The sequence below is a fragment of the Symphalangus syndactylus genome, chromosome 5 (genome assembly GCF_028878055.3).
Source record: "Symphalangus syndactylus isolate Jambi chromosome 5, NHGRI_mSymSyn1-v2.1_pri, whole genome shotgun sequence".
In the NCBI taxonomy this organism is placed as follows: Eukaryota; Metazoa; Chordata; class Mammalia; order Primates; family Hylobatidae; genus Symphalangus; species Symphalangus syndactylus.
In genome coordinates this window covers 38,654,403-38,674,479 of record NC_072427.2, presented here as the reverse complement: position 1 = coordinate 38,674,479, position 20,077 = coordinate 38,654,403, and the positions used below count along the sequence as shown (strand labels likewise).

General features: G+C 39.3%; 1 protein-coding gene and 1 long non-coding RNA gene across 17 annotated transcripts in view; one reads left to right on the top strand and one right to left on the bottom strand.

Moving 5' to 3' along the window:
• IQCH (IQ motif containing H) overlaps positions 1-20,077 on the top strand; it is a 256,651-nt gene that overhangs the window by 125,313 nt on the left and 111,261 nt on the right. For all 16 annotated transcript variants that reach the window (XR_010120697.1, XR_008657668.2, XM_055278015.2 and 13 more), the window contains 2 exons: positions 7,573-8,124; positions 8,829-8,895. Coding sequence is in view for 14 of the 16 variants with exons in the window: in XM_055278015.2 (XP_055133990.2) it covers positions 7,573-8,124; positions 8,829-8,895 (619 nt within the window). In the remaining 2 variants the exon portion in view is untranslated. The remainder of the gene's footprint in view (positions 1-7,572; positions 8,125-8,828; positions 8,896-20,077) is intronic.
• On the bottom strand, positions 231-18,938 carry LOC134736602 (uncharacterized). The gene is made up of 3 exons (XR_010120702.1): positions 18,338-18,938; positions 7,833-7,964; positions 231-6,000 (listed from the first exon to the last, which is right to left on the bottom strand). It is a non-coding gene; the product is annotated as an uncharacterized lncRNA (long non-coding RNA).

The window sequence follows — 20,077 nt, the reverse complement described above, 5'->3', positions numbered from 1 at the left end:
CTTCGATGATGGTGATGTACAGATGGGTTTTTGGTGTGGATGTCCTTTCTGTTTGTTAATTTTCCTTCTACCAGACAAGACCCTCAGCTGCAGGTCTGTTGGAGTTTACTAGAGGTCCACTCCAGACCCTGTTTGGCTGGGTGTCAGCACCGGTGGCTGCAGAACAGCGGATTTTCGTGAGACCACAAATTCAGCTGTCTGATAGTTTTCTTTTCATCCTATTGCTTGACATTAAATTATAAATGTTACATTATTAATAAATAATCATTGTTGTTTTTGTTTTGAGATGAGGTCTCTCTCTGTCACCTAGTCTGGAGTGCAGTGGCACGATTGTGGCTCACTGCAGCCTTGACCTGCCGGGGTTCAATCAATCCTCCCACCTCACCCTCCTGAGTAGCTGGGACTACAGGCGTATGCCACTACGCCCAGCTAATTTTTTTTTTTTGGCATTTCTTTGTCGAGATGGGGTTTTCCCATGTCGCCCAGGCTGGTCTGGAACTCCTGGGCTCAAGCGATCCGCCTGCCTTGACCTCCCAAAGTGCTGGGATTACAGGCATGAGCCACCACAACTAGCCTGTGGAACTTATTGATCAAAGGGTATGGACATTTTTGTATCTCAGTAGCCAAACTTTGCATTAGTGCTCCAAAACTCAAGATACAAGTTTGCAAATAACTTGTATGATCATAGAACAGCTTTGTGCTGTGAACCCAGTCCAACTGGCTATAAGCTTAACTTTTAGTATTCACACTTTCATTCATTCATTCATACATTCATTCATTCAGCTAATCCTTTTTGACCTTTACCATGTGCCAGGCAGTGTACTAGATAGGCACTGGGGACACAGCAATGAACAAAGCAAACCTAGTCCTTGCCCTCTTGGGGTTTATATTCTAGTGAGAGAGGTAATAATCAGATATTTAATATAATATCAAAGAGTGAGATAAGTGCTATGAAGAAAAATAAACCAGAATACATATGTAGGTATAGAAGCCATGCACGATGGCTTATGCCTGTAATCCCAGCACTTTGGGAGGTCATGGCATGCAGATCACTTGAGGTCAGGAGTTCAAGACCAGCCTGGACAACATGGTGAAACCCCATCTCTACTGAAAATACAAAAATTAGCCGGGTGTGGTGGCACATGCCTGTAATCCTGGCTGCTCTGGAAGCTGAGGCAGGAGAATCACTTGAACCTGGGAGGTGGAGGTTGCAGTGAGCTGAGATTGCACCACTGCACACTAGCCTGGGCAACAGAGGAAGACTCTGTCTCAAAAACAAAAAAATAATACATATATAGGTATAGAGAATATGACAAGGTGGAGCTCTGTAGGAATTCTGCAAGTATTCTTTAGTGATCTGTGATCAAGGAACATACTAGACCCACATTTTTCTCAGGAAAATTGGAATGTCAAGCTTTACTTTGGTGATAATAGCAGTCCTTTTTGAGGCTTGCTCTTTTTCCCATACATGTAGAGAAAATTATGATGTGTCTTTGCTCAGAGATCTGGGAATCCAGGCTGCTTTTGATTCCCATCCTGTCAGGCTTCCTGTCCACATCCCCAGCAGGTTCAACCCATCCATCATAATTGTCCCCAGTGGTCCTTAACTATGTCACGTTTTCTCAGAGAATATTAGAGGTGTAACAGAAAAGATGAAATCAATGCAGCAGTAAAATGAAATGTGTCTCTAGAAGGAAATTTCACATTTGACTGAAAATAGACCATCTATTTACAAAATCTTCTTGATTCTGTTCTGTTTGATCTTCAACCAGATTTTGATCCATCGTGTGTTTTTGTTCCATGAGAATGCATCAAAGGACGGGAATTTTTCTCCTCAGGAAATGTTTCAGAGTTCAGGAAGACTCATTTGAATAAAGATACCTTTCAAAGCAATTGCAGAAATTATTCCTAGAAAATTGCTGCTGATCTGAGTGGCCTTTACACTCAAGTCTCTTCTTTTATATGTCTCTGCTCGATGAGTTCTGTTTTTGCCTTTTATTCTCTTTGTAAAGGTTAAGGACTCTGATTTTCACTTTTAATTGGGACTTAAGGATTACTTAGACAGTTTCTAGATATTATGAACTGAGAGCCATTGATTTGCAGGCCCCAGAATACTGGAACACTACTCTTTGGGGTTCTCTCTCCATGACCACCTTTACCATTAGGTGGTGTGGGCAGCCGTTAATCTATTTTGATTTCAGAGTTACTAGAAAGAGTTTTCCATCTAAAAAATAGAATAGGAACAAAAATACCCCAGGTGTTTTTCATGGTGCATAAAGTGATGCCATTGGAGATAGTTGCCTTTGATTTGATGGCTTTACTGGCTCCAGAAGTTTATTAAAAAGCCAATACCCCTAGAGGGGTGACACATTAAGTCAGAGAGGCGTAGGGTATCAAAATTAGAAGTGCCCTGAGTGATCTCTTAATGGAAACTGAAACCCACAGAAGTGGCTTCCCAAGGCCACAGAGGAAGGTGGTAACAGACTAGATTCTGGGTCTTGTTGCTTCCGATACACCACACTATGTTATGTTCATTAGCACAGTGATAGGAATTAGTTTAACAAATTGCTTTCCAGCCTGTCAAATAAGAAAAAATGAACTGAGTGCAGTGGGTCATGCCTGTAACCCCAACACTTTGGGAGGCTGGGGTGAGTGGATCGCTTGAGGCCAGGAGTTCAAGACCAGCTTGGGCAAGATAGCGAGACCCTTATCTCTACAAAAAAATTACAAAAATTAAATGGGCATGATGACTTGTGCCAGTAGTTCCACCTACTTGGGAAGCTGAGGTGGGAGGATCACTTGTGCCCAGGAGTTTGAGGCTGCAGCAAGCTATGATCACACAACTGCACTCCAGCCTGGATGACAGAGGGAGACCCTGTCTCTAAAAATAATAATTATCATTCCGTTTTTTAAAAAGAAAAAGAAAAAAACAGCAAATCAAAGCCAGATTGGCTCTGATGTACAAGGTGGTAGAAAGAAGACTAAGAAGAGCACAGCTTAGTAAGGAGCCATATGGGGAGTTCTAGGCAGTTTAGGCTGTGGGCACTGGTGGTACGGGGGTAGGGGTCAGCATGGGGTAGGGTGTGGAAGAGAAAGCACCCGATGGCAAGGAAGAGGGGCTGATGAAAGGAAATGGAAGAGTAGCAAAGACACACTTCTTATAGTACTTATTCTCCTTCCTTTGGTTATATATGGATTTGGGTTGTTTAGAAACAGAATTTTGTCTTATTGTAACAAAATACTGTCTTAGAAATTAAGAAGATCTTCCAACTAGCTTTGTGATCTTGGGCAAGTCATTTAACTGCTCTGAGCCTCAGTTTCCTTCTCTATAGTAAAAACCACATTGACTAGGGGTAAGGCACTATTAAAGGTTCTTGACACATACTGTAATCATCATAGCAGCTCTGCAGGGACCTTTCATTTTTACAGATAAGGAAATTTAGGGAAATTTAGGAAAGTTAGGGTGTAGTAACCTGCCCAAGGGTATGTAGCACATATTGGCAAAGCTTGGATTTGAACCCAGGTTAGTTGGACTTAAGGCCAAGGCTAATTTCTCTGGGCCCATAATAGCCTATTGAGCAAAAGGCAAGGCCAGTGACCTTCAAGTTCCCTTGTCCTCTAAAATTCAGACCTGTGACTATGCTGAATTACGGACTGCTGATTAGGTCAGCTAGTCTCTCTGAATATCATGTACATCTTTTGAACAGTTCTAGCCAGCTGAGGTCCTGATGTTTATTCTAGAGAAAGCTCAGCATATTGTGGACCCTTAACACAATTTAAAAGCAGGGTCAGACAAATAGCATCCCTGGTCTTTGAGAAAGAATAAGAACTCCATCTCTGAGGGACATTCCATTCATATTCTAAATGCAAACTCTCATTTAGAGCCATAAGGTGCAGAAAGAACTTACTCTTTTTCACACAGTGCAATTGCCTGGGCTAGTTACTAACGGATATGTTTGGGTATTTGAGAAACTGAACATTGGCTTTTAGTTTCAGAAGGAATTTAGTCTATCCTTCTAGGCAATGGAATGATGAACATTCTCTAAAGATGATACCCATGTGGTATTATCCCCAATACTTGGCCATTTGCCACTATGAGATCCTGCTTGTATCTGATTATGGATCCAGTTTAATGCCAAACCCACATACTGTCCACATAAATGAAAAGAACATTTTTCATAAAGACATTTGCCTTAGAAATATGATTTTCTTTGTGGTAGTTATTTCTAAATTTTATTTATTTATTTATTTGAGAGATAGTGTCTCACTCTGTCACCCAGGCTGGAGTGCAGTGGTGTGATTATATCTCACTGCAGCCTCGAACTTCTGGGCTCAAGCAATCCTCTCACCTTGGCCTACTGAGTAGCTAGGACTACAGGTGCACACCACCACACCCAGCTGGTATTTCTAAATTTTAGAATGCAACACTGGGTCTATCTTTTTTGCTTAATGTCTGTGACTTAATAACATATGTAATCACCATCCTGCTTTCCTGTTTTTTGTTTTGGATTTAGAATTTTGCCTAAATAACTGCTCCAAAAACTCTCAAAGTTATCTAATTAGCGATTACACTTTGCAAACGTGTTTTGTTCCCCAGCTGGTTAGTTAGAGCAAGATGCTAATAATTAGGCCACAGGTTTGGGCTTTGTTTGGGCCAATTAGTGAATACAGGCATCTCGCAAAGGTATGATTGTGACCCAAGAAGGACCAGGTGAGAATACAGTGTTTTGACAGAAATCCTTCTTGGCTAGAAGGAAAAAAAATTGCCGTTAAGTCAGTAATATCATATTGGGAGTACAGCACATCTTAGAAAAGGAGGGAAAGAGAGAGGGAGGAAGGGAAAAATAAAGAAAAAGAAGAGAGGGAAGGGAAAAGAAGGAAAGAAGGGAAGGAGGGAGGAAGGAAGGAGGGAGGAAAGAAGGCAGAGGAAAAGAAAAAGAAGGAAAGAAAGAAAGCCAACAAATAATAGTAGACAAGTTCACAGAGATAAAGAATAGCAGAAGGAGCCAGAACCTGAAGCATGGCATGACCTTTAATCAGGGCTCTTATTCCTAGCAGGCTGTGAAGCAGCTTTGTCTTTACCTGCTCAATGGATCTCACAATGCTGATGCACTGCTTTAATTTGGGAAGCCTTTCTCTTGAGAGGCATGTCTTTTCTTGCTCCAAGTCTAAAGTGCTCCCAAGTGTGGCATTCTCTGTGACAGATGTACTACAGTTATGCTTTAGCTGACTCCAAACCCATAGCTTCCCAGTGCCTGAGTGTTCTGTTTGATGTCCAGGGGTATGTTTCCTTTGAGAGCAGGTCTTTGCTGGATTATCGTCCAAGAAGGTAGAAAGGTGTAATCCCTTTGTTCTAAAACAGCCACTGATAAATTTTGCTTGCTCCCACTGCCATCCAAGGCTGTTCTTTCAGAAGGTCTAAAATGCATTTGCTGATGTACATAAAATCTCTAGACCCACCCCATGGAAAGGCACTGTCTGAGAGAGATGTGAGTCCTCTCCTCTCTCAACTTCTACCAAGGTTGTCCCATTTTCATAGATGGTCCTAATTCCACATGTCTTGCTGTGAAGATAAGAAGTTTCAGAATGTTGCCAAGAAGACAAGATTCTCTGGCAAATCTCCCATCCATAGCTTTGCTTCTTATAGAAGTCTCAGAGTCCTGTTGACTGAATCACACGTGACGGCAGGACCAGCCAGCTCCATACATGTCCATCTGTGATTATTTTGCATGTCTATTTCTCACTGATGAAGAACTGTCATTCTTCTCTGAGTTCTAATTCCCAGTATCAGAGACCGTTCCTGAAGGGAGGGAGAAATGTAGCCATAGAGGCCATTTCTGTTGGAACATGTGCCACTTGTCTTCTACCAGGAGTGGCAGCCTCTCCTGCCAGCACTGGTGGCTGCTGAAGGAGGCATTACTTCTCCAATTTTCTCTTGCCCATCCAAGAAGAAGGAATTTATTTTCATCTACCAAGTAGCTTGCATTCTCTTCGGGTACCCTGATTAGATCAGAAAGGGATAGAAACTTGGAGAGAGGATTTTTTCTCTCATTTTTATGCCTTATAACAACTCAAGTTAAAAGTACACAAAAAGCTCACTGCTGTTTAAAGTCTGTTTCTAAAGTGAAAGGAAATTTGCACTTTTGGACTTAACTCTTGTTTTTCAGCATTTTTACTTGAGAAGGCAGTCTAATTAATTATTCTGCTGCCCAGGACCAGAGAAAAGAAAACGCGTGAATAATCTGATCTAGTAATACTCAACACAGTGCTGTGACATAATCATTATGGATAAATTGCTGGGGGGTTTTTTCTTTGAGTTTTTTGAAAACTCTTCAAAATGCAAAGAGCAATAATAACCCTACAGTTTGGTAAAGATGGGCTTATACATCTGAGAATGCTGACATATTGAAAACAATCTATTCCTTACATACCTAAGCAAGAAGAAACAATTATTACCGTAAATTAATACCGGGTTTACTGACGAGAACTCAGGGCCTGAAAATCTGTACCCTCCCTCTCCCTCAACCCCTCTAAGCCATTAGGAACATTTAGATCATGGGCAGAGTGTCTGTTTTCAGTAGAATAGGTTCTGAGAATTGAAATGTAGTGGTTACAGAGTGGTCATTGACACAACACAATTTCCCTTTCCTTTTTTTTAAATGGGGGTGACATGTATTGCTGTTGTCATCTAAACAACCTCTGATATGATTTTTTAAATAGCATTTATTATTTTTAACATAGAAAGTGTAAAGAACAAAAAAAATTGCTCAGCATCTGATTCTTAGAAATTTGCCAATTATAAATAGAAGTATTTTCATAGCTTAAAATGTCAATACAGATGGGAACAAAATGAAAAGCAAATGCTCCCTTGGTTTTGTTATCAGATTTGTGATTCTAATCCACCTGGGACAGCCCCATATATGTTCCTAAGAAGAAACCAGACTTAAGAATAAAAGAACACGTGTCAAGAGAAACCTAAGAATGACAGAGGTGATAACATATAACATAATGTTCCTTGTAAAAATGACCTCTGGATATTAAGAGAAGATGGCAGAAGAACTATAAAATGCTAAAAAGTGATGATCTTTTATGAAGTCAGAAACAACTTTTAACAGGCACATTTGAAGTTATCCTAAGGAATGCAAAGAACGGCTTCGCCCTGTTTTTCAGACTGGTGGATAAGTTATGATCAAGGAATCAGCAACACGCTTCTCAGACCATGCGTGCATGTGTAAAAATTAAATCACAGAGATTGGGGGTCAGGCGATTGTATCAAAGTAAACTAAATGCATAATTTTTTATGACCAGTTTCCTTCAACAATTTTGTAACACTTTTATAAAAATGTTAATAGATTTGAGTGATCTCTAAGATATCCATCTGGTAATGAGTTTTAATGATATATACTAGCCAGACTTCCATATTATGACATGTGTGTGTTAAATCAGTACTAGGATTCATATCTTCCCACCATTGAATGCTAAATGATAATGTGGTAGTGTGTGTCTTGACCACTCATTTAAAGGAGATCATAATGTCTTTCACTTCTAAAATATATTTCTCTTTTCCCACAGGCCATGAAAGTCACAACGCCTTCGAGAGCCCTGAAATCACTGTGGGATTATGACTTTTTAATTTATAATGGTGTCATAGACAATACAGCCCCAGACTTCTTAGCATTCAAGGAACATTTTAGCTTAGCTTGGGGAGGTATTTTTTCCCTCTTGGAACATGTCGAGAAGTTTCTCAGGAACTATGCAATACCAGAAGTCAAAATAAAAGGGAATAATTTGGTGGCCCTCCTTCCAGAGTTTGAGCTGACGAATAAACTTACCAGATATGACCTCCTCTCAGTGTTAGAGGACCCAGCTCATGTCCAAATGCTGATAAATCTTCCAGGTCAAAGGTACAAGGGCCAAGATGGAAATTCGGAGGCCGCCATGAAGATCCAAGCCACATGGAAATGCTACAAAGCAAGAAAATTCTTCCTCATTTATCGCCAGCAGAAGTGGGCATCAGGTGTGATTGCCATTGCTTGGCTGTTACATTGCCATAAGACTCGACTAAAGAAGATACTAAAGGAATCACGTCAGAGACACCTGGAGAATTTCCGCATTCGAGCCAAGGTGCACAAGGCTGCCAGCTGTTAAGGCAGACCTCTTTTTCTAAACATTTCGTGCTTGAGCGGTTGCAATAAGTTGTCTCTTTATCTTCCCTTTCTTTTTCCAACTACCCTCCTTGCCTCAGACTCCTTCGCCTTTCACTCCCCTCAATGTATGATGCACAAACCCCACATTTGTTTGTGCATCATAGTTTAGCCCTAATCAAGAATGTGGCTTTCGTGGCTGCAAAATCTGTTGCAATTTTTCTATAGAAAAAAAAAAAGTCCCTTCACTTTGACTATGGTAGTTCTGTCAGAAAATCAGTGTTTTAACTGCATTACTTTTTCTCCCTATATATACCTTCTGGCACTTTAATTTGCTCAGAAAAAAAAAATCCTCTCGTCTACATTGCTGTCACCACTTTGTCAGAAAGTATTTAAGTTTGCAGACAGCCTTTTAATTAGTGCTCACAATTTCATTTATGTTTGCTTTCTCTTTTTTTCATTCATATTCTGTTAATTAAGTGAGCTGCCTCTAATCTTCCCCTGCCAGTAGCATCATGTAGCCACCTAATTAAATTAATTGGGGAAGATGTTTTAAGTATGTAATTAAATCAATTAATATAATTTATGCCTGGCTTAACTGTACAGTGGAAAAACAGCTGAAGTTTGACTAGATGAATCCACTACAGCTTCCTGTCACTGATCAATGCTCTTCTTGATTTTTAGCATCTGGCAGCCAACTGGAATCGCATCAGGACCTCCAGGAGGACTATTATCCATATCCCATCATTAGGTATAACACTTTTGCCTGCAAATCTATCAGCAACCTCTATTACCCACCACATTATGGCTCCTTGATTGAGTTCAAGGAAGGCCCCTTGTTTTATTCAAATTGGTCTCGGCAGGAAAATGTTCTCGACATGATGAGAGTAATAACACAGGGCCCTCGCTCGAAACGGCGTTTAATTTGGGGATTAAGCAAATAAAGTCATTATGTGGGGGCTGCTATTCAGTGGAGAGGTGATTTGCTGTAATTCGCTTTCATCTGTATGAAATGAACTAAAAAGTTGTATTTTTCCCCCTGAAATAACAGATAATGTTTTCGATCTTCTTTAATGATAGAAGAACACAGCCTTGTATGTGTTGTTGCTGTTACGCCAATAATCAGGATATTGCTTGTACACTGTTTTTAATCAAATGTGCAGTCAAAATGATAAGCTACATTCTCTGAAATTATTTAGTTCTAATTACGAGCAGATGGGATGCTTTATTTGCACCTAGGGCGCCTGAGCAAAAGGAAATGCTGTGTGAACAAGAATAATTAAGAAGTTGAATAGTGTTTTTTGCGCTTAAATAATCTGCAGTTTCATGTTAATTAGCACTAATGTAATTATTTAATTACATTTATGAATTGGGGAACTTAAAAGCTGTTGTCTGAAACACACTGGTAAAAAAGGTATGCCAAAATGACATTGGGAATTTCAGAAATTTGCACTGGAGTTTCTTTTAAAACATGAGCTGCTGTCAACGTGTTTGGGATTTGTTTGCTTCCTTATTTTGTTTTGTTTTGTTTTGCATCTCACTAGTGTGTTAAATTTCCTTGGTGAGGTCAGATTTCCTAAGCTGACTTGGTAGAGTTTTGACAAGCAGCACAACCCATTGAATCTGTTTGTTACATACATATTAGCTCTTTGTTAAAGTCTTTTAAGTAGAGCAATGCATTAAGTGATCTGTTGTAATAGAATTCTGGATTGCAGTTTATTCATATTCATATGTGAGTATAACCAGTTTGTGTACTTATGTGTAGTGTAGAAACAACACATTTAAACAGTAATATGAAAAGAAAAAACATTTAAATTATTATACAAATATAATTATTTTTAAATTAGTAAAATATCAATAATAAAATAAGGCAATCTTTTCTAGATTCTGGAGAACTTAGATCTAAGTACTTACAGAAGGTTAAGAAAATACTTGCATTGCACAGAGCCTTTTAGTTTTGGTCTTCTTCATGGCTTATGAAAGAAATTTGTTTCTTCTTAGGATCTAAGTGAGGTAAGACAGATCTGAATTTCATTCTAAGTTAGGCTTTTGTTTTGGTGAGACTACTTTTACACACAAAATTAGTTCACACACAGAAATTGCACTTGTAGTTGATTGCAACCAAAGAGGCTAATCGCAGACCCAATTAGTTGACTTGAGTCCTTCGAATAAGGTGCAGGAGCCTTTGCTTCTGCGGCTAATTGTGGACCAGACCTAATATTATATGGGAAATTTTGTTTTGTTTTCTCTGTACAGGGCCCCCACTTTGCAAAGTTGCTTAGCACAAAAGTGTGATAGACACAAACTTCTTTACTCCTATACTCCCACCTCTGACCCTCCTAAAAACTTCCATGCAGTCTGCTCTGCAGAGAAGCTTGATACAAAGGAGTCTCCAAAGAAGTAAAAATTTGAAAGTAATCATTATGTAAACTGGGTAGTAAAAAAAATTTGAGTGAAAGTGTCTTAAAATTTCAAAAGGCCTTACTGAATAAAAATTATGTGGGAGTTCCCAGCACTTTGGGAGGATTGCTTAAGGCCAGGAGTTCAAGACTAGGCTGAACAACATAGTGAGACCCCGTTTTAAAAAGTTTCAAAAATTAGCCAGGCATGGTGGCGCAGGCCTGTAGTCCTTCTACTGGGAAGGCTAAGGCAGGAAGATCACTTGAGCCCAGGAGTTTGAGATTACAGTGAGCTGTGATCATCCCACTGCATTCCAGCCTGGGTGACAGGGACACTGTCTCTAAAAAAATTAATAAAATAAAATAAATTAAGTGGGAGAATAATCTGGTCAAAGAAGCTAGAAATAAAAAACATTATTTTAATATGATATTAAAACTAGTTTTCTTCTGCATTACACATATTCAGTTTACATAAATATATAATAAATATGAAGGTCTTCCCTAATGTACCAGTTTTTGTTTGTTAACAACATGATACCCATTTTAAAGAAAAACTGCTAATTATGTAATTTCTAAGAGATAAGAACAAGCTCAGATTTTTTTCTCAACTGAGCATTTTAAAAGACTAATTGCACACTTTGAAAAGAGAATAATACCTGGGCTTTGATCATATAGTATTTGTTTCTACAATCTTTGTTTTGGATTTTTTTTTTTTTTTTTGAGACAGAGTCTCACTCTGTCACCCAGGCTGGAGTGCAGTGGTGTGATCTCGGCCCAGTGCAACCTCCGCCTCCCAGGTTCAAGCAATTCTTCTGCCTCGGCCTCCTAAGTAGCTGGGATTACAGGCATGTACCACCACGCCTGGCTAATTTTTGTATTTTCAGTAGAGACAGGGTTTCACCCTGTTGGCCAGGCTGGTCTGGAACCTTGACCTCAAGTGATCCACCAGCCTCAGCCTCCCAAAGTGCTGGGATTATAGGTGTGAGCCACCGCATCCGGCCGTGCTTTGGATTTTATAAAAATGACTTGTGAACATTAAATTAAGTAACAACAAGCTGTCATCTCCTACCTACTCCACAGATAGAATTCTCAAACTATGTATATATTTTTAAGGATATAGGGTACACTTTTTTGTGTACCACATTCCTGGAAGTCCTTAAAGAAGATTTCAGCTAGATGCCACAAACTTCTTTGTCTCATGCACCAGGGACTTACCTATACAATTCATAAAAATAGAAGTGGATGAAAGTGAAGCAAATTTTTTCTCTGAATGTACTGCAAGAAAACTAATCTATTCAATCTAGTAATTTCATTTCCAAAGTTGAGACAGATTCACTAGTCAAAATCAGTTGGTAGGATTGTCTGGTTCAGGTAGGCATTTAACACAAGTTGCAGCCTTGTCCTCTTTTTCTCTTGCCATAGGAAATTTGCCGTAGAATTAGCTCTACAAATAATTACACCATGCTGCTAGCCAATTGGGGCTGCACTAACTTGTTTGAACCCTTCAAATGAAAGCTAAGTAGTTGATAACTGCATCATATATTGTAGTTGTAAGCATTTGGTTATTTATGCAGTTTTGCACACATGGGAATAATTGCATTTTCCAAACTGGTGATCACAGAAAGGATGGCCTTTCCGTAATGTTTTTGACCACAAAATATTTATAAAGTTTTTTAAAATCTATGGCTTGGTAATATGAACAGTAAGACAATTAAACATTGTGGAGTAACCTCTTTGAAAGGAGAACTTAGGCCAAGTGTGATGGCTCACGCCTGTAATCCCAGTCCTTCAAGAGGCCGAGGCGGGCAGATCACAAGGTCAAGAGATCGAGACCATCCTGGCCAACATGGTGAAACCCCGTCTCTACTAAAAATACAAAAATTAGCTGGGCGTGGTGGCACGCACCTGTAGTCCCAGCTACTTAGGAGGCTGAAGCAGGAGAATCACTTGAACCTGGGAGGCGGAGGTTGCAGTGAGCCCCGATCACGCCACTGCACTCTAGCCTGGAGACAGAGCGAGACTCCATCTCAAAAAAAAAAAAAAAAAAAAGAAAAAGAAAAAAAGAAAGGAAGACTTATGAAACTTAATTGATTGTTATATGTTTCAGATAGTATTCCTCGATATAACAAAAATTTTAGCTATTTTTAACCCACAAGAGAAGTGGAATGCTGCTGTCAAAAAAACCTGATTTGCCTTGTAATTTTACAAGATGATAAACATTTTTCAGAGTTTATAGGCTGATCTCTTAATTGGATATTACATATTTTATCATTTTTATTAATGAAATATTATAACAAAATAATCTACAGTGGTTCATAACAAGAATAAAATATTAGGGTCTATTTTAAGCAAAATCTGTCAATCAAATGAGAAAGAACCTGAAGAATCCTAATTCCTCTAGAAAAACCAGATGTCTAAATAAAACCTACAGACTAATTTTGCTCCCAGTTTCTTTGGCCAAGTATTTCCTCCACTTTTAATTTAACCCCTGTGCTTCTTTATTGCAGCACATCACTTGGTGCTACGTGTAAACTCAGTTGCTTTTTAAAATATATTGACATTAAATGAGACGTGCCAAGTATGGGGCTCTGCTGCTGTGAGCGGTATATGAAGCCACTGCCAGCCAATTAAACCCCCAGGGATGAGTTTTCACTCTCACTTCTCCTCCTCCTTTAAAGTAAAAATAGAGGTGGGATTTTTTTTTCTCTTCTCTGTGTTATCTTTTATTTCACTGCCAATTGATTTGATGACTAAAAAGAATGTATATTGTTCAGTTCCATATTTTCCCTCTGTGCCCTACTTTAGCAAGTTATTCTTAGGGTTAAAACAAGTAGTGGGCTTCAAATTTTTAATTCCATAAAAATTGTGGATCCTGTTATTATGAAGTTCATGAAATACAGCATTTTCCAGCTCGTCTGTACTTTTCACAGAAGCCTACAAGAAAGGATAGGGAAACTTACTTTTGTGTGCAACTGATCATACGCTGAACTGAGAAAGTCCCAAATGCTTATGAGACTCTTGCTTCCTAACTCCATGCTCTTCTGCCAAGAGATAAAAGCTTGAGCTCACCTACATTTGTAAACAGGGGCAGAGTGGAGAATGGCAGCCAAGGGCGTTAGATCTGCAATCACTTTTTACTATGCCTCCACGCACACTGGCACCCTTCTACTTTCTCTACTATGAGCTGGAGTCACCTGATGCCCAGTTCAATGCTGCTTTTTACTTTTGAGTTGACAGCTCAAAGACAATATAGATGTTGTTCTTTCCAACTCAGGCTAGAAAATCTGGACTTTCAATAAAATCTTTGCAGTCTTCAACATATATTTTGGCAAGTAGTATAGAATCCATAGTTTAGCTATGGTGTTGCCATGCTAGATCCTTGGGATAGGTGTACTGCCCAGACTTCCCAGACAGCATTTCCCAGAAATATCCAGATCTTTCAGGATCAGGAACAAAGTACACTTAAACTTTAAAAATGCTTTATAGCCCGAACTAACACATATTTGTATTCACCCATGTAATTTAAATCGACACTCATTTGTACTGGTTAGATCAGAGTTGGTCCTATGATCTTGTAATATGAAATTATCCAATTGGTCTTGAGCTATATGATGTTGTACCATAAAATACAGAAACAGCATTGAACTGGGTGTCAGGTGACTCCAGCTCATAGGCTTTTATGATATCTATTAATATTAAGATATGCTGTAAAAGGAATTTTTCACTATAAAAGATAACATCCTTTACACTCATAAAAAATATTAAAAGGCTTGTTCAGTGGTTCTCAGGACCCCTTTACACTCATCATGATTATTGAAGACCTTAAAGAACATTGGTTTAAGTGGATTATATCTGTCATTATTAACTGTATTTGAAATTAAAACTGGCCAGGCGTGGTGGCGCATGCCTGTAATCCCAGCACTTTGGGAGGCTAAGGCGGGCGGATCACGAGGTCAGGAGATTGAGACCATCCTGGCTAACATGGTGAAACCCCGTCTCTACTAAAAATACAAAAAATCAGCCGGGCGTGGTGGTGGGCGCCTGTAGTCCCAGCTACTCGGGAGGCTGAGGCAGGAGAATGGCATGAACCCCAGGGGGCGGAGCTTGCAGTGAGCCGAGATCGCGCCACTGCACTCCAGCCTGGGCGACAGAGAGAGACTCCGTCTCAAAAAAAAAAAAAAAAAAAAGAAATTAAAACAGAGTAATTTTTTAAATGTTTATTAACTTCTTTTAAAATAACAATAATAAGCCCACTACCAACACTAATCTAAATAACATATTTTTGAAACATAATTATTTTCTAAAACAAAAAAAAAATAGTGAGAAGGGTAGGATTGTCTGACAGGTCTGAAAAATTAATGGAACATGGTTGGATTCTCATATCTGCTTCTGTATTCAATCTGTTGCAATATGTTGTTTTGATTGACACACATGAAGAAAATCTAACCCTACACAGATAAGTATTTGGAAAATGAAAGAATAATTTGTATATTTTATAGCCTTTTCAGATAGTTGTGTATATTCTTCTTTGACTTTATACTAAACTCCACATGGTAATTCTAAGTGTTAGTTGCAATGTGGAATCTAGAATCATATTAATAAACTTTTTGTCTTTTGTAACTTGTAAGAGAACAAGATTGAAAAAGGCAAAGAACATCTTAGTATAATTTTGAAAATAGTGTTGACCTTGCAGACTCCCTGAAAGGTTCTCAGTATCCCCTAGGGTTCCCAGATCACAATTTGAGAATCACTGGTGATATGGTTTGGTTCTGTGTCCCCACCCAAATCTTATTTTGAATTGTAATCCCCACATGTTGGAGGAGGGGCCTGGTGGGAGACGATTGGATTACAGGGGCAGGTTTCCCCCTTGCTTTTCTTGTGGTAGGGAGTGAGTTCTCACAAGAGCCGACAGTTTTAAAGTGTGGCACTTCCCCCCTCGCTCACTGTCTCTCTCCTGCCACCATGTGAAGAAGGTCTTTGTTTCCCCTTCATCTTCTGCCATGATTGTAAGTCTTCTGAAGCTTCCCCAGCCATGTGGAACTGTGAATCAATTAAACCTTTCTTCTTCATAAATTATCCAGTTCTTTTTTTTTTTTTTTTTGAGATGGGATTTTGCTCTTGTTGCCCAGGCTGGAGTGCAATGGCATGATCTCAGCTCACCGCAACCTCCGCCTCCTGGGTTCCAGCAATTTTCCTGCCTCAGCCTCCCGAATAGCTGAAATTACAGGCATGTGCCACCATGCCCAGCTAATTTTGTATTTTTAGTAGAGATGGGGTTTCTCCATGTTGGTCAGGCTGGTCTCGAACTCCCAACCTCAGGTAATCTGCCCACCTTGGCCTCCCAAAGTGTTGGGATTACAGGTGTGAGCCACTGTGCCCGGCCAGGTAGTTCTTTATAGCAGTGTGAAAATGGACTAATACAACTGGCTTTAGTTGCATGCAATGCTGTGCTAACCACTGACAAAAGTTTAAACGAGAACTTCCTTACTTTTTTGAAGGTGAATCCATTTGGCCCATTTGGTGAGGATGTTTTCAAAACTCAACAAATGTACTTCTATGTTTTCTACATCTTTATAAAAAAATTCCCTAATCCCCTTCAATAGCCCCCAAAAAACCAACTATTAGTTTTATTTTAATCTAACTGGCAATAGATATACTATATAAATAACCCAGATAGAGCTGTTTTTTGCCATCTTTTGGGATCCCACCTTCTTGCTGTCTAGTATCTTTTGCTTTCACACTTGCATAAGTAATTAAAACCTGGTTACAACCACAGTGTCTAGATCATAGTTCTCTATTATTACAAGATGCTGATGTGCAATCATTTGTGAGTATATCATGTGTCTTCTTATTTTTCTACCGTTAGAATACCAAAGTTTTCTTATGAATTGGAGCAATTACAGATTATCTCTGTATCAATGTCACTCTTCTTCACCTTTCATCCAGTGTGCTCTCTTGATTAGGAGAGAAAGGGATGGAGTAAGCTTGAGTATGCTGCTGGGAGGATGTGATGCATTGAACATCACTGATCATGAGTTTCAAAATAAGGAAAAGGTTGAGAACTATTCCTCCAGACCACCAAACTGAGGCATGAATGACTACCATCCCAGGCCAGGGTGATGAGATAAACAACTACTACTTGGTAATCAGGAGTCTGTTGTTAAACTCTTCTCTGCCTCGAGTACCATTATAAGAAATAGGACTTGGGAGACAAAAGAAACTAAGAGTCACCCACCGGCTAAGAAGCCGAGTTTTCAAGAACGTGTGATCTGCTGCAACAACAGGGGCCTGTCACAGAGGCATGCACCAGTGCCAAGGGGGCTCAGTCACTTAGTGTGGCCTTGCTCATGTTCTTGGGTTTCTGTGGTTACTGTGAAAGAAAAGCCAATCCTAGCAGAGCTAGTTTGCTGGAGGCAAAGAGGCAATTAGTGTCATCTGATAGATGTTTATGCAGAAAGGGACTGTGAAAGGCAGTGAAGGTAGAAGTGAAGATGGAGAAATGATTGCCAGTTACCCTTGATGAGCAACCTTGGTTCAATGGGGGACCAGAAGTAGTAGATGAATAACTTCAGAGAGGCAGCTCTCAGGTAAGCTTCTTTGATGTAGAGACAATAATATTTCACAACTACTTATTTGAGAAAAGATGGAACTCTCTATCAAACTAGGAATATTTTGTGGGAAATGAGAATGGCCATAAGAAAAGAGGCTGTGTGGAAGGTGGAGGTTACAGTGAGCTGAGATAGTGCCACTGTACTCTGGCCTGGGCGAGAGAGCAAGACTCTGTCTTAAAAAAAAAAAAAAAAAAAAAAAAAAGTTAAAGACTCGAGAAGATATCTGTACAACCATCTTCACAGCAGCATTATTCACAATAGCCAAAATGTGGAAGCAACCCAACTGTTCACAGGCAGATGAACGAATAAACAAAAGGTGGTACAGATATACCACGGAATACTATTCTGCCTGAAAAAGGAAGTTGACACATGCTACAACATGGATGAACCTTGAAGACATGGTGCTAAGTGAAATAAGCCAGTTACAAATAATGTATGATTCTCCTTCATGATTACTAGAATAGTCAAATGCATATAGACAGAACATAGAATGATGAGTGCCAGGGGCTGAAAGAAACGGACAACTGGGGGTTAGTAAAATGGATACAGGATTTCAGGGGGGGAACCAAAGTTCTGGAGATGGATACGGAGGATGGCTGCAAAAAATATGAATGTACTTAATGCCACAGAGCTGTACTTTTAAAAAATTGTTAAAATGGCACATTCTGTGCAACATATATTTTGCCACAATTTTTTAAGTTAAAACAAAACAAGGAACTTGTGCAACTAGTTGGAGTAAGATATTATAAAATAATAAAAGTCTTACTGGAATAAAAAAAAAAAAAGAAAAGAGGCTGTGATCCTTTCTATAGTGATGAGGAAGAGAGAGTGCCTCTTTCTGCTAGTGTTGTATTGTTCTGTGCTAATGAGGACCTGGAAAAAGCTACAAATCTCACTTACCATTCTTTGAATTCTCCAGAAGTTCTCTAGCTTAGAGAACCCAATTTTAGAAGAGTTGAAAGAAGGGCGAGTGATGAGAACACACAGGAGAAAGGGCTGAGAATTTAAAAGACAGGCCGGACATGGTGGCTCATGCCTATAATACCAGCACTTTGGGAGGCTGAGGTGGGTGGATCACTTTAGCCCAGGAATTTGAGATCAGCCTGGGCAACATGGCGAAACCCTGGCTCTACAAAAATTACAAAAATTAGCCAGATGTGGTAGTGTGCACCAGTAGTCTCACCTAATTGAGAGGCTGAGGTGGGAGGATCACTTGAGCCCAGGAGATTGAGGCTGCAGTGAGTTGAGATCGCACCACTGCACTCCAGCCTGGACAACAGAGGGGAACCCTGTCAAAAAAAAAAAAAAAAAAGGTTTTTTGAGTACAGGCTTCACACATGTTTCATTTGTTTATTTGACTGGAGATTTCACAAGTGCCTGCTTTAACGTAGCTAAGAGTCTGGTTACAGGAGCTAGAGTGATGCAGGGGAAAGAAGAAATGGACAACAGAGTAAACAACCAAGCAAAGAAATATATAATGACAAAATGAGAAAAGGGTGGTGAAGAACGAGTGCAAGAGAATGACAGTGGAGGGAGACTAAGAACTTTAGAAAAGGGTGGTCAGGCATACCCCGTGGTGATGAGGACCTTATTGCCTCAGTAGAGACCTAGCAACTCTTCTGCTTTCCTCTCCCACTTCTAAGGACTCTGACAGTTACACGTGGCCCAGCCAGATAATCCAGGATAATCTCTTGATTTTAAGGTCAGTTGATAGCAACCTTAATTCTATTAGCAACTTTATTTCTCCTTTGTCATGTAACCCAATATATTCACTGGTTATGGGTATTGGAACTCAGACATTTTTGAAGGACTATTATTCTGCCTACCACAACGGAAAATAAAAGCGAGAAAAGAGGCCAAAGCTCTTTGTCCCTTCTGGAGCTCTTCTCTGCTCACACTTGGAGAGTCTTTTATTTTATATAACTAAATTTCTCACAAGAGCTAATATGTAGTATCTAAACCGTATAATAATTGGTAGGTTTATGTGACCTTGGACAAGAGACAAGACACTTACCTTGACTTTCCTTATCTATAATATGACAGGATTGAGGTTGATGGTCTCTCAGAACTCCCCCAGTGTTCCTAATGAGACCCTTGAAGAAACCATATCATTGTAGATTATATCCCAAAGTGCAATATCTCATCGCCACTGGGCATGTCTACTGAACCCCCGCAAACCATGACATCCTTGTTGATAGTTTCATGGTTAAGTCACTGTTATATTTAGGATACACTACCAGCATTGATGAAATCTTTTCACCTGTCAACACATATACTTTATGGATGTATAAAACAAAACAATTCTGACTTAAAAAAATATATTGACTCCCAACTTCTGCTCTGCTGATGTCATTGTACATTGCATTGTATCTTGTCCATATAGAATGGTCTTTTGCTTGTCACAGAGTTTGTTGTTGTTGTTATACGTTTTGGAAACACCCAACATTAAAATACCTTGTGTTTATAAAGCACTTTACAGCTTACAAGATGTTTTCATGTCTGTAACTGCATATGATTCTCTATAACAATGTTCCAAGATTAGCATACACTTCTTTAAAATGGGTGTATTCTATGTAGACATTTTATATGCATTCTTGTTCAGTGGTAACAGAGGTCCCAAGTAATTTGTTGGAAAACTGACTTCAAACACTGGAATGGAACACAGACAAATGTGGCAACAAAGTGATCAGACATCTTTTATATTTTAAATTGGACATCATCTTAATGAGACATATTATACTGCTTTTATCTTTACTTTTGAAAGGCAATGCAGTCATGGAATGCTCTCAGGCACTTTTCTTAATCACACTTTATTCTTTAGGCATTTTCCTGCCTTTTTATACTCTTGCTATATGTTATCCACAATACATCTTTCTAAACATTTATTTGAATGTAGATAAAATTATACATATGCAAAATCCCA